This window comes from Exophiala mesophila (genome assembly GCF_000836275.1).
Source record: "Exophiala mesophila strain CBS 40295 unplaced genomic scaffold supercont1.4, whole genome shotgun sequence".
NCBI classification, from domain to species: Eukaryota; Fungi; Ascomycota; class Eurotiomycetes; order Chaetothyriales; family Herpotrichiellaceae; genus Exophiala; species Exophiala mesophila.
The window spans coordinates 1433771-1450250 of NW_015622507.1; the positions used below are offsets into that span (position 1 = coordinate 1433771).

At 49.5% G+C, this 16480-nt stretch overlaps 4 protein-coding genes across 5 annotated transcripts; all 4 read right to left on the minus strand.

Moving 5' to 3' along the window:
* Positions 1-3739: 3739 nt before the first annotated feature.
* Positions 3740-5151, minus strand: PV10_05727. 2 transcript variants are annotated; one of them, XM_016370436.1, is made up of 3 exons: positions 4497-5151; positions 4108-4442; positions 3740-3999 (listed from the first exon to the last, which is right to left on the minus strand). In XM_016370436.1, exons 1-3 carry the CDS (start codon positions 4953-4955, stop codon positions 3846-3848), a joined length of 948 nt encoding a protein of 315 aa, XP_016222729.1. In that variant the 5' UTR covers positions 4956-5151; the 3' UTR covers positions 3740-3845. The 2 variants fall into 2 exon arrangements, with proteins under 2 accessions (XP_016222729.1, XP_016222730.1); XM_016370437.1 differs by having other exon boundaries at positions 3740-4442.
* Positions 5152-5918: 767 nt separating this feature from the next.
* On the minus strand, positions 5919-8052 carry PV10_05728 (uncharacterized protein). The gene has a single exon (XM_016370438.1). It carries the CDS (start codon positions 7641-7643, stop codon positions 6054-6056), a length of 1590 nt encoding a protein of 529 aa, XP_016222731.1. The 5' UTR covers positions 7644-8052; the 3' UTR covers positions 5919-6053.
* Positions 8053-8520: 468 nt separating this feature from the next.
* PV10_05729 (uncharacterized protein) lies at positions 8521-11093 on the minus strand. The gene is made up of 4 exons (XM_016370439.1): positions 10551-11093; positions 9457-10498; positions 9277-9401; positions 8521-9222 (listed from the first exon to the last, which is right to left on the minus strand). Exons 1-4 carry the CDS (start codon positions 10791-10793, stop codon positions 9187-9189), a joined length of 1446 nt encoding a protein of 481 aa, XP_016222732.1. The 5' UTR covers positions 10794-11093; the 3' UTR covers positions 8521-9186.
* Positions 11094-12245: 1152 nt separating this feature from the next.
* PV10_05730 (4-aminobutyrate aminotransferase) lies at positions 12246-14223 on the minus strand. Its single transcript, XM_016370440.1, has one exon. The coding sequence runs from the start codon at positions 14018-14020 to the stop codon at positions 12455-12457; it is 1566 nt and encodes a 521-aa protein (XP_016222733.1). The 5' UTR covers positions 14021-14223; the 3' UTR covers positions 12246-12454.
* Positions 14224-16480: the final 2257 nt, after the last annotated feature.

A 16480-nucleotide genomic window follows, 5' to 3' on the forward strand; every position in this document is an offset into this window, starting at 1 on the left:
CAACCCATCCTATCAAGGAACTAGAATACACATTGTCGGACTCGGATCCATCCTTGGTGATCCTTCACCGCGATTTTGAAAAGTTTGAAAACGGGCTACGCGGCGCGCGTCCGGGAGTTCCATTCATAAATCTCGAACCGATCTCCAAGTCGACCCGTCGACCCTATCTACCACGTTTTACAGCATGTCCATTATTGTCGACACGAGCATTGATCATATACACATCTGGAACCACGTCCCGCCCTAAAGGCTGCGTGACAACACACGAAACAATTACATTCCAGGCGCGGTCGCTGGTGCGTGCCTGGCAGTACACGCGAGAAGATCACTTAATCCATGTTCTACCTCTGCACCATGTCCATGGCATCATAAATGGGCTGACAGCTACCCTGTTCGCTGGAGGTACTGTGGAAACATACCCCAGATTTGATGCCAAGGTGGTATGGGATCGCTGGTCGGAAGGGGGGTCGACCATGTTCATGGCCGTACCAACAGTATACTCTCGCCTGATCGATTACTACGAGGGCCACATCCGAGGCACTGTATCAGAAACAAGGGCGAGTCGTGGTGCACAAAGTCTTCGACTGACAGTGAGCGGCTCCGCTGCACTTCCGATTGCCACCAAACGTAAGTTTCGCCAGATCACGGGTCATGAACTCTTGGAACGCTATGGCATGACCGAGGTTGGCATGGCACTTAGCTGTGGACTGGACGTTTCACAAAGGACAGATGGAAGTGTCGGCTGGCCTCTGCCAGGCGTATCAGTCCGTCTTGTTGAACCTGAAACCAGTCGAATAATCACGTCATCTGGAAAGGATGAAGCTGGCCTGATTGAGCTCCGGGGACCAAACCTCTTCCGCGAGTATTGGCGTCAACCCAAGCCTACAGCAGAGTCTTTCACGGCTGATGGTTGGTTCAAGACCGGAGATGTGGCCAAAAGAGATTCTCAAGGCGCCTATTTCATATTGGGTCGTGAAAGCGTGGATCTAATCAAAAGCGGCGGATACAAGATTTCCGCCCTTGAGATCGAGCGAAAGATTCTAGGTAATACGCAATTGAGTGGCATTGTATCTGAAGTGGTTGTGGTTGGCGTGGAGGATCCAGAATGGGGTCAGAGAGTTGCCGCTGTCATAAAGCTGAGAGAAGAGGTAAGTGCTTCAATGCCTGGTCGGTCAAGTATGATTTGATTGACCATATGCTAACCGAGCTGGCCCTTGGGGCTATGCAGAACCAAAATCTCGACCTTGGATCTCTACGTTTGTATCTCAAAGAAGATATGGCTCCATACAAAATCCCATCGATTTTGAAAGTTGTCCCCAATATCGAGCGCAATGCAATGGGCAAAGTCAACAAGAAACAGATATTGAAGCAGTATTTCGGTCCCAAGCTGTAAGTTTTGTGGTCGAGGGGGAGAGCAGATTGGTGGAATTGACTTATAAGTGGTACACAGGTAAAATTTGGCATCTTTGAAGGTCGAGAATTGAACCCCGTGGGACTACTTTTCACGAAATCCAGTGACATGTGTTTTACAAGGGAGTGTGCAGGGACGGTCTAGTTATGCGACACAGAGGACAGCATTGGTAGACAAGGAAGGTTGAAAGGCGCTTTTGATACATTTGTAGTAGCCCAATGATATCTATCTTTCGAGGCGATCCGACTGAGAATGAAAAAGTCAACGAGTCGTATTCAACCCATAGATGCCCAGGTATGAAGCCCCGGAAGAAAGCGCAAGAATTAGACATTGTTGTACAGGCAGACGAAGCCATACTGGCCGGGGGTTTCATGAAGCATTATTTTCTGGCGGTTTGCTGTCGGCAATATGCAATTGATCGGAACCGGCCTGTTCTATCCTCCCAAACCGTTATTCTTCGCACTTGTTCATTGCAATGCTAATTGTTATTTCGGATGATCTGACGTAAAACGACGATTGAGAAGATGCATGTAACAACGAGCAGCGGAATTCGTTCAGGCCTAATCGTTAGCAAGAGCAGACTTGAGCAAAGTACAGACGCCTACCGTCGTGTCCACCAGTATCCCTTGTTCTCTTGAAGATATTCTAGATCTGATACGACCTGACTAGCATCTTCATATCCTCTTGCCCAGCATTTAGCAATGACATTTCCCAGGATTAATCCTTCAGTGTCCGGAAACTGGTCTTGACGAAACAATTCTTCAACTTCTGCATCTTCCTTATCTGTATAGGGCTGTCGAGCCGTCTCAAGCTCGTATAGAAGTGATCCCAATGCAAAAAGCTCAGAAAGAACAGAGGGATTTTCAGGTGACAAATTCGGATGTTCAGCGTGCTGGGAAGGAAAGATAGCTGGAGGTGATCCATCAAGCGATGAACCCGCAAAATCACAGACTTTGGCGTTATCAAAATCGTCCAGAAGTGCATTATGCAATCCAATATCAACCTGGAAGACATTGCATTCATGAAGATGCTGATATCCTCTTGCTATTTGAGTGGCCCATCGGAGGACCCGCGAAGGCTCTGGTGGGTGATCTGCTTCATGCCAATCCAATAGGAGCTGACGGAGTGGGCCCTGGAGACGCTCAAGAATTAACATGCCACCGTGAATCTTGAGGACTTTTGGAATGCTCGGGTGTGAACCCAGGCGCTGGTAGATTTCGATTTCGACGGCAAGGCTGCGGCGGTCGCCGTCAGAGGGACGTGGAACTTTTATGACTGCGGACTCAGAGACCTCAAAAACAATGCTACCAGCGCCGGCATTATGGAAAGGGAGTGCGGAAATAGGACCTTCTATGTGTACATTGTGCGCCATTAAGTGAGGCGTATGATGATTTCAAAGAGGAATAAAAAGCGTTCAAGGGGTGAAGTTGACGATGGAACCAAACTGCCAGGTCAATAAGTACAAAGTACCTTGAATATCGCTTTGGCTGCCTTCTTGGTCCACTGGACGAAGGCAAGAATGGGCGCCTTGGGCTCTCTACGCCACCGTTCTCATAGAGCATATAGGTAAGATAGGTACCTAGATACCCAAGTAGTCAAAGCCCCTGATCTCCAGTGGCCCCCAACTCTTGAGTATTGTGACGCCTTGGGCGCTCATCCTGCCTGGAGAAGGCCCGAGGTGCCCGAACTTCTGAGTTGATATTTCCACCTTCCTACTTAGAGATCTCAAGGAGAGCTTCATCACGACACTGTTAGAGTTGAGGCCTGTATAATGTGTTGACCACTCAGTAGAGGGGGAATTAATGCTAGTACGAAGAGAATCTTTGATTTCTAGCTGAGACAGGTTCTGTAGATACCAAAGATCAAAATGTTGCCATCGGATTCGGAAATTGCTATTAGTAAAAAGTTGGTTTGACTGTCGACCTATGCTTGTTCAGATGCTCCATGAGAACAATTTCCAACGTCCGAGCGAGGCAGTCACCTTCCTGGGATGTGATCCAGGGACGGAGGAAGAATGGGTTCGTTGAATGACAGCCACATGTTGAACAGATCAGTCAGTGCCTGCTCGGGCGAAAATAAACCTCCGGGCAGAGTTCGCCAGTGATATGTGGTGCCGTGTCTGGTTACATCAGGAGACATTCGTCGTCCATGCATGCTTGCAGATTCATCGGGTATGTTGATTGGGCGATGAAATCCACGCCGACCCAATGCGCTGGTGTGGTCTCTCCCGTGTTACTATGACACAAAGTATTGTTGATGGGAGATAACACAGAACGAGATGGCTGAGTCTGAAGAGATTATTCTAGGACTGGACTTTGGAACGTAGTCTACTTTAGCAAAGCAAGACCTTTCTAGTAATTGTATATCTAGGTATCTATCTATGATTGATTCATCAGTCGTTATACAGGTATAGAGAAGAAGTTCCAGCAGGAAGCTAAACCAAGACCCTATCCAGAAATCGGTATTCCTCTCTGTTCGCCTCCCATGGAGAATCAAGACCCAGTTGAAATGCCATATCGGCGGTGAGAAGGATAGAAGATCGGAGGATGTCATTGGAGGCACCAAGGTTTATGGAACCGAAGAAATGTCTGTGTAGATGGGATATGTCAATTAGTCAGTCAATCAGGGGGGAAGCCATGATAGAGAAGGGAAAAAGTGAATGCTGTGATCAATCAACATAAGTAGTGGATACATACCCCTTCGCTTGCGGAGCACAATCATCTGCCAAGCAACAGACGAACTCTAGAAGCCCCGTATCTCGAGCACCGACAATAGAGTGATCAGCGAGTAATTCACCATAGATGCAATTGATGGCGAAATACGTCAGGTCTCCGCCTGATGTTTCGTCCATAGCGGCCAGTACCCTCCCGGTGTGCTGTTTATAGATCTGCCTGAAGAATTGCATGCCTCGACTGGATTTCTGGGCGGATGATATGGGTGATCGTAAGGATTGGTCGGACGAGAGGATTGAGGATAGTTGTGGTGTTGAGGTGTCAATGGCCGTTTTTAATGCGATCAGTGCGTTGATGGCCTGAGAAGGATGGTTAGGAAGGTTATGGTGGAATTATGTCAGGGCAACTCTTACTCTGGGAAATCCCACGAGGGTACTCGACTTGAGACATGCTTCCCGAATACATCTCGCAACAGCGAGTTGATCATTGGTGTTTGTGACAGTCCGAATGATATATCTCCACAGATCGGCCACGAGTTTCTCCTTGTGGAATGATAGTAACAGCGAGGTAGTGAGAATATACCATAATGACAAAGCCTCTGGGTCGGAATGTAGAGACGGTGACACACACTTTTGGAGACGATCAAAGTCGAGGTGTTTGGTCTGTTTGGGCACTTGTTGGATGGAACGGGGCGACAGTGGGTCCGGTCTGATTGTGGGAAGGGGTTGTGGCTTGGATACAGGTTGAGTGTCTGATGTTGAGATCTTGCTGTGGGCCTTGTGTGCTGCATCAGTCGGCGACATGTTGGATTTGTTCTTCTCGAGGTAATTCCATGAACTGGCAAAGATGACAAGTTTCTTGGATTGAGTCATGGTCGTTGTCGACGTTGAGTGTGGAATGGATTTTGAAAAAAAGTGGATTACAATAGCGGAGATTTAAAAACCACCTATCGATACCGACAGTCGATGTCTGGAACCAACATATAGTAATAAAGAAATAGTTATGGAGAAGATGGAATGTTCATATTAAACAAATGGCTAACCATTCAGATTTTATGGAATCATCTTGTACTATATCTTGCATCGATGTTTGTATCATGGCCCCGGACCAAGGATAAGGATAAGGGTGGCAGGGTGGAACATGGATGGTGTGGCCAGTCGGACCCCGATCAGGAACATCTCATCCGACATGGACGAAGTTGTCAGATGATGACAGAGGTGTCATTGGCCAACTTCACGGAAAATACGAATTGGATGATTGACAACGGATGTTGATGGGTGGGTGGATGGACAAGGAGTGAACTGCGTGGGCCAAATTCGGCGACAATTCGGAGTCAAGGCCGAGGGGCGAAGGGGCCATTGATCCGGCTTTTTGAGGTTCTACGCACGGGCACTTGTAGATGGTAGTAATAATAGTAAGCGACAGGTCTGGACCCAGAGGTGATTGATTACAATAGAGAGGCAAATGTCGTTGGGCAACTTGTACCAGTGGCCTTGCTGTCCCTGGGCAAGGGTCTTGATGAGTCTAGAGTCATGGGTACCTAATCATGGTAGTCTGTTTAAGCATTCTTCTCGGCAGACAGCCGTCATCTCATTCTTCATGCAATCTACGAGTACAGTATGGGTATGGTTGAAGTGAGGGATTGATGCCGTTACCGGCAGTTTGGACAGGAGGTATTGTTGATCACCCCCATACATAGATTAGTGACTACTCTCCGTCGATCTTGAGTAGTCATTCTTGATCATACATTGTCAACTACATTGTTCATTTGTCTTGAAACCCTGTGTGTCTCGCTAACACTATATCATGATATCCTTCATTGAGAAAACCAGAAATCATCAGACAAGCCTCTCGTACAGTTCAGTTGCTGTCATAACATCATATTGTAGAATGTCTTATCATATCACGCCGATTAATTTGCCGGCATTGTCACTGTCTTGAAAGCCAGAATCCACCAGATACCTACCAGATCAGACTTGGTCATCAAATAAATCGCCGAACCCGTCCAGCCATCCATCACTAAAAATGTCCACCGGTGGGCCACCACTTTGCCGTGGCCGGCTTGACTGGCGACACTGTCGCCGTTTTGCTCGTCTTGCCTCAAAGTCTGTCTGGCACCCTTTGCACCATCGATCTTGCGGTAAATACCGCTCATAGGCAAGTCCAAGCATGTAGGTCCGCCGCGGGCAATTGGGCACCCAACAGCTCGAGCACCTGGAGACACGACGGTTCTCTGGGAGAGGGATTTGGTCAACTGCTCGCCACGGCTGTGTATTGGACTGGGAGGCCTCAGGGGTGGTCGAGGTCCGAGAGACCGCATTGGGCGATTTGAGTTGAGTTTTGTGTTCGGTCCATTCGAGTAATGCCGCCAGCCGGTCGTTGAGGCCACCTTGCCATTCCCAGTTTGAGCGATCAATGTTCAGAGTCCACCATCGATTTCTGCCTCGACTTCGCTCTCTTCGGGCAACGCGTTGCCTCCGTTTGCCTTCTTTCCTCACTCTCCAGGCCTCCAAGACGTTGACCACCTTCCTCTGCCAACCATAAAAGTCTTCGAGATCTTCTTCGCGACGACGGCGTTCCTCGAGCTCGAAGCAATCCTTGCAACCCCACCACAATTCAAAGGATCCACAACCACAAGAAGAACAAACTCCCACCTCCTGATCGGGATTGACAAGGCTGCCGCCGTGAACGACCCAGCCCTTGATGCGGTTGGTGCGGGTCGATTTCCTGACGGTGTCACTTTTCTTGACCCAATTTTCCTTCCACCAGAAGCCCTCGATGTGGCGGTAGCGACGCATACAGTCCTTGCACATGCGATCACGGGCGTAGCGCGCTCCCAGGCCGGTGCCTTTGATGCTCATGCGCTCAACAAAAGCCCAAAGCGGTTTTGTCTCCAGACAGCCATAACATGGCAGTTTGGTGGCAGGCCTTTCAATGAGTCGAAAATCAAATGCGTAGTACAACAAATCCCAGAGATGGCCTAGACGCTGGCGCGGGTAAATTGATCGATACGAGGTGAATTGCTGCTCCTCGACTTTGAGTGACTCTTGGATCACGGCTGAGCGGACACGTCTGACGAGTTGTGGAGTTAATAGATCGTGCATCGTGTGGCAGGTTTGACGTAGGGACAGTAGCGTGTCGAAGTCAAGATAATTAACGGCTAAGACATGGTGCAAGTCGTGGGGGATGATGGTCAAAAAAGGACTTGATTGGTGGAGGGTCGAGCGGCGGCGAGGCTGAAGCGATAAAGTGGGAGATTGAGATGAAGTGTCTGGGAGGGTGATAGATTGTAAAACAGGTGACGAGGAGGAAGAACAAGTGGTTATGTGTGCAGGCGCTGACGTCTTTGGCGTGGATGGTCTACCAGATGGGTCCGATGCCTGTATAGTGATGTCGACAGACGAAGCGTCTTTGTGGTCAACATGTCGCGTGCCTACGTTGTAGATGGTGGTCAAACTGACGCATGAGTGGTCGTCGCTCGAACGAAGGCGGAGCGATGATTTTGATGCAATTTGGGTGAATTGATGGCGATGTTGTTCCAACTGGGTCAAGGTTGCCATGACAGAATGGGGCCAAGTCAGTAGAACTCGGCCTCAATCTGTGAAATCCACGGCTTGAGGCACTGCAAGTGGTTGACTGTTGAATCGGTGGAATAATGACGATTATATTGAAGATTGCGTGGCCTCATGAGGCTGATCAGGCTGAAAACCTGGAGATGACTGAAGACGAGCGCCTGCCTGTTTATTGGAAAGTCACGCGGGCGATGACGATGGGAAGACGATGAGCAGACAGAGTGTGGATGGACTTGGCCAGGAATCTTGAGAGATCTTGGAATACCGATGGAAGAGCTTCGAGGGCTTGACCCAAGGTAGGTAATGTTAGGATTGGGAAGAGGGAATAATAATATGATCAAGAAGCTTAGATTGGTGATGGTAATTGATGGTGAGTGACGGTGATGAGATTGTGACGACTGATGACTGATGACTGTCAACTTTAGCTTTGCGGGAACCGTTGAGCATTGGCAACAAAAAAAGAGACGAGGGGGGTTTGAGGGAGGACGGGGGAGGGGCCGAGGGGGCGAGGGGGCTTTGACCATGCCCGAGGGTCTGAAAGCACTGCCTATAGGTAGAGCACCTAGGTATCAAAGGCAGCCAACAGGGGACGTGCACCACCACGAGTCCCTATACCCGCAGGACCTTAGGGCACTTTTCGAAGAGTTCCAACTGCACAATAAAAGGTGACAATGATCCAAAAACAAATTAGGCTTGAAGCTGGACTGGAACATGGTCTCGACTTGTGGACGAATTGAATCCGAATAACCGAAACCTCATTGTTTGTATTCCTGCATCATTGCGTTGAATCGATCCATAGGCCTCGTCCATGGTCATCAGGGGTTTTTCTTGGGAGATGATCGTGTTTCAGCTGCCATTCGCATGTGGGCGAATCATGTATGGGACCAGAAATAAACAGGCAAAAACAGGCAACGACAAGGCAACGACCTGCCACCCACGCGATCTGGAGAGGGACAAGAGAGCCTGAAACACACAGAGGCCCACTGGGTGGAGGGGTTCCATTGGGGCTTAGCTGTCAGAGGGATTGAGACTCCGGCACCAGGCTGTGGCAGAGTTGCGGGCACTTCCACCTCTATCTGATAGCCTAACCATACCATGTAGGTACCTTAGGTGCTTAGATAATATCCATGGATGTTGACCCATGTACCTAGGTATGCATACGAGAGTAGGTGACGTGACTGTAGATGATAACATGCACGCCTTCATGTCATGCTCAAAGCACAGTCTCTATTCACCTACTCTTCCAAGTCCGCAGTGCAATGCTCACGTGATTGCTAATCATAGAGTGATCAAACCTCCTTTTTCACTCTTCCTTGCATGTATCCCAATGACTCTTTGGTACAAGTACACAATCCCCATCTCCAACCTGATGCCAACCCTACAGAAACGTAGACACTGACATGGTGAGGTGTACCCAAGAACGACCAAAACAATCTTGATCCAGGATAAGGCTAAGTATGAATGACCACTTCATTCTCATACTCTGCATCCTATTTCCAGACTGCGAACGACAACTGGTCACTTCTCTTCTCTAGATCATCGACATGAGGGAATTTTGAGCATAAGCCTATTGTCCGTGTCAGCATTGTCACTTACCCCCCTTGAAGTAATTTGCACCTACCATAGGTTTGATGTCAGGATGCGGCACCGCGTCAAACTTGTGGTATTCCAACTTCAACTCGGGTCCAACGTTGATGTACGCTCCTTTGTTTTCCGTCGAGTCACAGTACTTGGGAGCCGAAAACACTGTCCTGGATTAGCACTCGCCCATTCTCACTCATCCAACCCCGGAATCTCCTACCTGTGATGCATCTTCCGTCGTGCTCAACCTCATAACCTTCCATGCGCACCTCGTGACTTCGAATCACCGCTTCCAGTCCGTTGTTTTCGCAGAATCGTTTTGTAACGTCTGGTCCAAACTGAAGTCCCACACCTCTCTTACTAGGTCCTCGACCAGGCTCCGTTTGAGGATCGGTCCATAGCATCTCCATCATTAATCCTTGCTGACCCGGCTGTCGCTGCACGTGGCGATCCAGCTTGCGAATATCATCCAGCGTCGTTTTGTCGTCCGAGAACAGCCCTCCATGGAGGACAAGATATTTCTTGCCGATCAAAGTCGCCAGCGGAAGCGCCGAAAACGACTCTGAGAACAATCTGAACGTCTTCTCGTTGTACTTGGCCTTGCACTCGCCTTCAAACCCATATACTCGGTTCATGTCGTCTGTCTCGTGGTTGCCGCGGTTCAGGAAGAACTGCTTAGGCCGGAGCCATTTGTATGCATACAGCAATAGCGCAATCTCCGTCGACCAAGATCCTCGGTCTACAAAGTCACCGTTGAACAGATATGCATGCTCTTCTGTCGGGTACCCGTTGAGTCTGAAAATCTCCAGCAAATCAAAGTACTGTCCGTGTGTGTCACCGCACACAGTCAACGTTGTCTTTTCCGGAACCTCTGTCTCCACCATCGTCGGCTCGGCGTACACAATGTCTCGCACCGCCTTGATGATCTGGAACACGTACTTCTTGTGGATCTTTTTTCCATCTTTAAACCGCACAATCATGTCGTCGATAAATTCCTGTGTCATCTCGTCTTTCAACCGTACCCCGTCGTATGAAGCATCCACCTCAATCGAGTCGAGATCGAGACCTTCAAACGCCGAAGGAGGGTCGCTGACTTCAATGGCCTTGAGGAATTGTATCTTCTTAACCAGCTTTTCGCATTCCGACAGTCTCAACTTGGCTTCTCGGTTGTTGGGCTCTTTTCGAACGACCGTCTTGAAATCTCGGAGGGCATCTTGCGAGTTAAGAATAGCCGTATTGGCAAGTGCTCTCCGATAGTAAGCCTGTGGCAATATGTCAGACAACCTAACACCATCCCATCCCTCTCGTGCTCACCTTAACATAGTTGGGATCGAGCTCAATAGCTTTGGTGGCGTCAACAATTGCATATCCATACGCTTCTAGTTTGAGATTTGCCTGTGCTCTGTTGCAGTAAAACGATGGTTCTGCATCATATTTCTCTATTGCTTTGGTATAATAGTCAACCGCCGTGGGCCAGTCGTGTGCTGCGAATGCGGTGTTGCCTTTATTCTTGATCGCAATGGCCGCAGCCTTGTCCGAGGCATCGTTAGACGCCATCCTCTCTTGGTGCACGTTGCTTTAAGAGGTCGGATATCCAGGGATACAGAGCTTTCGAGTGCTACCGTGACATAACGAGTAGAAGTGGTGACACAGAGAGCAAGACTTGAGTCTCGGCAGACCAAAAAAAGACCAGCGAGAACTATGGACTGTAGACAACTCGAGTCACGCTTTTGTTGTGACGGTGACGGACAGGAGTAATTGATACCGATAAAGAGATCAAGGGAGGTCACCTCTATTTCCAATTGCCTTGTGGGCCGTGAAAAAGATTGATCGATCTGTATGCTTCCATCAGATTGCCGCAGTCACATTTCTACACTCCGATCGGAACTTCTTTGAACTTCTTTTGCCTGCGCCAAGATGTCAATAAACTACAGTGGAGCACCCGAGTATAATAGTGTGGAGCATAAAGACCTAAAGCGCCGCTTGATGACCCTCGATGGGAACCAAATCTTCCTGCGCTCTAACGAGGAATGGTCAAGCAAATCAATCCTTCAACCTCTCTTCTGACAGAAGTAAAAGCCGCTCCGAGATCGCCCCCATTCAGAAGAGCTGATCTGTCCTATCCTTTTCCTCATTTCCCCCGAATCAGGTGCGAACTTGGATGTCGAGTAACCAGCCGTTTACTAGGGTTAAAAGCTTAGAGACTTTAGCGCCGGCAAAACTGCACCGCCCTTGTCTTCCCACATGATAAACGTCCACTTTTTTCCCTCGCGTCCCAGTTCGACTTGAGCGACTCGTCAACACCAGACCAAACCCTCCCATCGCCGCTTTGTTGTTGACGTTTGCCTTGACTGTTCCGCCAGAGTCCGTGTCAACTTCATCAACACACGCCTTGCTTCTCTTGTCTTGGGCGAAGCCCTTCTCAGTCCCCAGACCAACATCAAACCTCTACAACTCTCTCCCCTCCACCCTTTGATACCAACAGCCCCTCACCATGACATCCTCTCTCGGCCGCAATGCCCGCGCTTGTATGGTCTGCTCGCTCGTCCAGCCTTACAATGTAAGTCTAACCTCTTTCTCCCCCACCTTGCGCCCAATCTATTCTTCCCTTCTACTAACACGGCTCGATTCAACAGGACTTCTTCAAACAAGGTTGCCCCAACTGCGAATCCATTCTCACCTTGAAAAACTCCCAAGACGCCATATCCGAATGTACCTCACAGGTCTTCGAAGGTCTCATCTCCCTCGGCGAACCCAAACAGTCGTGGGTCGCCAAGTGGCAGAGATTGACCGAATATGTCCCAGGTATCTACGCCACCAAAGTCGTTGGGCAATTACCACGAGAGATTCTCGAGTCGCTAGAGGACAATGGCATTAAATACATTCCAAGAGATGGAAGCTCGTTGGAAGACGATGTCGCTGCATGAGGCTTGCCATATTCATGATACATATTAGGCAATGCTACCTTGAGCAGCTTCGAGGTGTTCCCGCTGACGAGATCGAAACACCTTTGCATATGGGAAGACTTATATTCAATCAAGCTGTCCTAAACTCCAGGAGCAGATCGCTCAACTATGGACAAATTACAGACCGCCCACCGCCACCCTTGCGAACTCGCGTTCGCCTCGGTCACCGACCTTTGGCCTTTTCCATGTACCCAACGTTTGGACATGAAGCACGGATTATCACTGAGAATGACCAACTTTTGATCAGACACATTACAAGGATCTCGCCAGCTTCTCAAAAGCATCCAGCAGAATGTCAGCATGATGCTTCTGGAAGATCAACATGGGTCGCAAGCGGACCGCTGAAGCTCCACTTCCACCAATGTTGATCCCCAAGGTCTTAGCCTTGGCCAAGAACTGGTCTCGTTTGGGGTTATCAAAGGCAATGAAAGTTCCTTGTCCTTTACCACGAAGGTTTTGGAAATGGTCGGGATATTTCTGGGCCAAGGCTTGAATTCCCGCAAACAGATAATCTCCAACATTGGCCGTGTTGGCCACGAGGTTGAGTCTTTCAATCTCTTGAATGATGGCCCGGAAAAGGATGGCACGGGCAGGATCTCCCATCCAAGTATTGAATTGCCGGTATGGCTTGTTGGGTCGGAGATCGGGATTGCCAAAGTAGTATCCAGCCGTCTGGGCCTTCTTAGAGAATGTCACCATATCAGGCGGGTCTTGCAAGTTCCAATGGTCGTGAGCCCAGAATTTGCCTGTAGCTCCCACGCCAGTCTGCACCTCGTCAACAATCATGAGAACCTCATTCCGGCGCGTGATCTCGCGAAGGCCACGGAAGAATTCTGGGCTGGCGTGATTGTCACCGCCTTCCGACTGAATAGGTTCAATCACGATGGCAGCCACCTTGTTGTGGTAGTTCTTAATGATATCCTCAGTCTCTTCGAGACAGCGCTTCTCTTCGGCCGCGTTTTCTGCGGCATACTGTTCGAGAGGATACTTGAGAACTGGGAATGGGGCCTGCGGCCAGTCGAATGCGGGGATATCGAGTTTGTGGATAGGCTTGCTGCGAGTGGTGGACAAACTTCCAAACAGACGGCCGTGAAATCCGGTCTTGAAGGATAGAATTGACATTTGAGGCGAGCCTGGCATCTGGTTTGTCATAGCAGACAATGTCTCCTCCTCGGTGAATTCCACATGTGGACCACCGCGCTCTTGTTGACGTTTCCACATAAAAGCAGCCTTGTAAGCGGTCTCGTTGGCGTCGGATCCGGCCATTGCAGTGAAGACTTGGTCCAAGCCTTTGGGTGCCACACGGAGGACACCGGTTTCGAGGATGGAGGCCCAGTCGTGCTGGGGGAAATTGCCCAAAGCAGGTCGATTGATCAAAGCAGAGGCCATTTCTGGAGACTGTGCTGCTAGCAGCAGTGCAGGATTACTATAGCCAACTGGGATGGAGGCGATCTGAGCATAAACGTCAAGAAGCACGTTTCCATCCAAGTCTGCAATATAGTTGCCGTAACTCTGCTGGTAGTTTGCCATCATATTCAGACTGCGAGTGTCAAACACTTTGTGGAGCTCCTCAATGGCCTTCTGGCTCTTGGGGCCCGGGATGGGCGTGACGACTCTTGGGCCAACAGGTTCATCTGCAAAATAGGGAGTCTCGGAAAGCGGTGACTCGTAGGACTGCGCGGCCGCAGCTGCGGCTTTGCGAGGTTCGGTAGACGTTGCGAGGGTGCGGATAGCGTAGGACCTGAGAGGAGATCTCACTGGAGCCGCGAGGCGGCCCAAAGAGCGCAAGTTGCTCGACGCTCGTAGAAAGGTTGCCATGGTGTCGTGTCTTTGAACGTCCACTCCAACTAGAGGGAGTCAAGGAAAACTTCACGATCACAATAGTAGAATTGAATGAGTGGAGAGATTCGGAGGGTGGTTTGGGGAGCAAAAGGTCGTCGTTGTCTCCTTCAACTTGATATGTATGGAAGTCAACCTCTGTTCCAAGAGTAACTGAGGAGACGTCTACCTTTGGAGCAAGTTTAAAGATGCATGGGCCATTGCAGTACGATGCGGTAAGAGCAATCGATATACAATTGTTCGCCGGGCCGGTGACGTGCGGAGAAGAACGCGACCCCACCTTCCTAACAAGACTGATTGATTGACTTGGAAGGTGCATCCGTATCTACGGAGTGCTGTGTGCGGAATTGCTCGCGGTAGGCGCTGTGGATCTCCTTAAAAGACATTCAATTATTCGTCGTGACTTTCCTCGATTCTCACCCTATTCCTAGTCCCTCCTCGCAACACCTCGATTTCGTACAATGACTATTCCTCCTGCACCTTCTCACAATATGGTCAATGACACAGAATTGATTAGAACCATGACATATATATCTGCTATAGACCAAGGTAGGTGATCATATTTCGAGTCGAGACTCACTTTCCGCAGTTCAGACCAGAGCCTGCGTATCAGCTATACCTTCCTCTCGATGTTGTCCTTGATCTGATCCTCACTCGATTCTTCCTGGCCCGGCGCTCGGTCTGTGACTGCACCATCTGACGCGCCCGTCACAAACTCCGACTCTTGTGCCTTATGCGCCGCCATCCTGGTTGAACCTTTGGCAAAGGGGTCTGTGGTCACCCCTCCGGGCGCCTGATGCAATCTCTTGGAGTCAACTTGAGGAGGAAGTTGGTCGCCAGTGCCCGTCAGTACTTCAGCTGTCGCAGTGTCTCGTGCAGTCTTAGGACAGTCAGTGTTGTATGATCTCATGCACCACGCCTCATCATACATACTCTGGGAATGTCGGTTGCATTTGTTGCTGCTTCGGCGAGATTCGATGCTCCCAAGTTATTCGGGTCATTCTTGGATGCGATTTGATCTGGTCTAGGCTTTGATGGGATATATCTGGGATTCGCTGCATCCTGAGGTACCGTAGTCCCATCTTTAGCCAAGCCAAACAGATCACCCCCACTATCACGTCCAGATTGAGAAGACATGTTAGACAAATTGGTATCCTTCTGATCAGTATACGGAGGAGGTGCAAGGACTGTGCAACGATGCTTCGACTTGAAAAAGTGTATATGTGTGCGACAGATTGTTTGCTGCTTGCCGAATAAGTATGTATTGGGTTCCTGGTAAATGGTTGACCTCATCGTTATGTCAACGGTACAAATGATGTCACCAACAAGGGCTTTTACTCTCACAGGTTCGGAATTTGTGTGCGGCTTCTATATGGGCCTTTGAACCTAGTCCTACCTTGAATCATGCTGGTCGTGATGAAGAGGGAGAGTGTTTCTCTCTCTCTCTCTCTCTCGAAAGCACCGTCTAATGGCAGGCAATCTGTCCTTGGACATGCACGTGCTTTTGTTCACGCTTTTAGCAAGATCCCAATGCACTAAGGCGTTAGTGAACAGTAGTGTCTTGGCAGATGTTTTTCCCCATGCCCCAGATTCTTGCGTGGTGCCTGGGGGTTAGTAAACTTCTACCCACATCACCTCCGCCACCAGATTCTTTCCCATTTCTAAACATCAAACCGGGGATTAGCCCAAGAGATACAAGCTGGGGTTCTCAATCACCATGCGCCATGTCTACATCTCCCGAATTCAAGTGGATTGCAGACATGTCCAGCCCTCCAACTTGACCCTTCTCCAGGCTTCGCTATGTCTACAGCAACACCCACAGGTACAGGACATCGTTGTGTTGTCTGCTCCAAGACATTCAAACGACAAGTCCACCTGAAGCGACACGCTGATGTCCATACCCCAGAGCCCTCACACCGCTGCTTCTTGTGCCATGCGGCCTTTCGCCGTGCCGACGTCCTAAAACGACACCTTCGTACCTGCAATGGACCTCTCCATCAACCATCAACCAAAAGGCGAGCTTGTAATCAATGTGTCCGCCAGAAGAAAGCCTGTGACCTGCAATCACCTTGCGGTAATTGTGTCAAAAAGCAGAAGCTTTGCCAGTATCATGGTGACACCCATGTCCCGGCCATCCCAGCCAGTCTCCAGGAAGTCGATTTTGCGCTTCCATCCTTCGAAAGCTTGACCCGATCTTCGACTCTAGAGGGAGCTATCTCGACCCTCTCCGATCCAGAGGAACTCATGTGGGAAGATGTTTCGTTTGATAATTTCAACGACCTTCCAACTGTGAATCAGCTTGAGTATACCAATGCATCGTGGATAGGTCTGTCTACCATCAACGATGGCCGGGATCTGGTTCAGGACTGCACCTCCGAGCGAGGTTATCATCGCTACTTTGATTTCCTTGACAAATTCACAAAGTACCCTTCCTTGTGT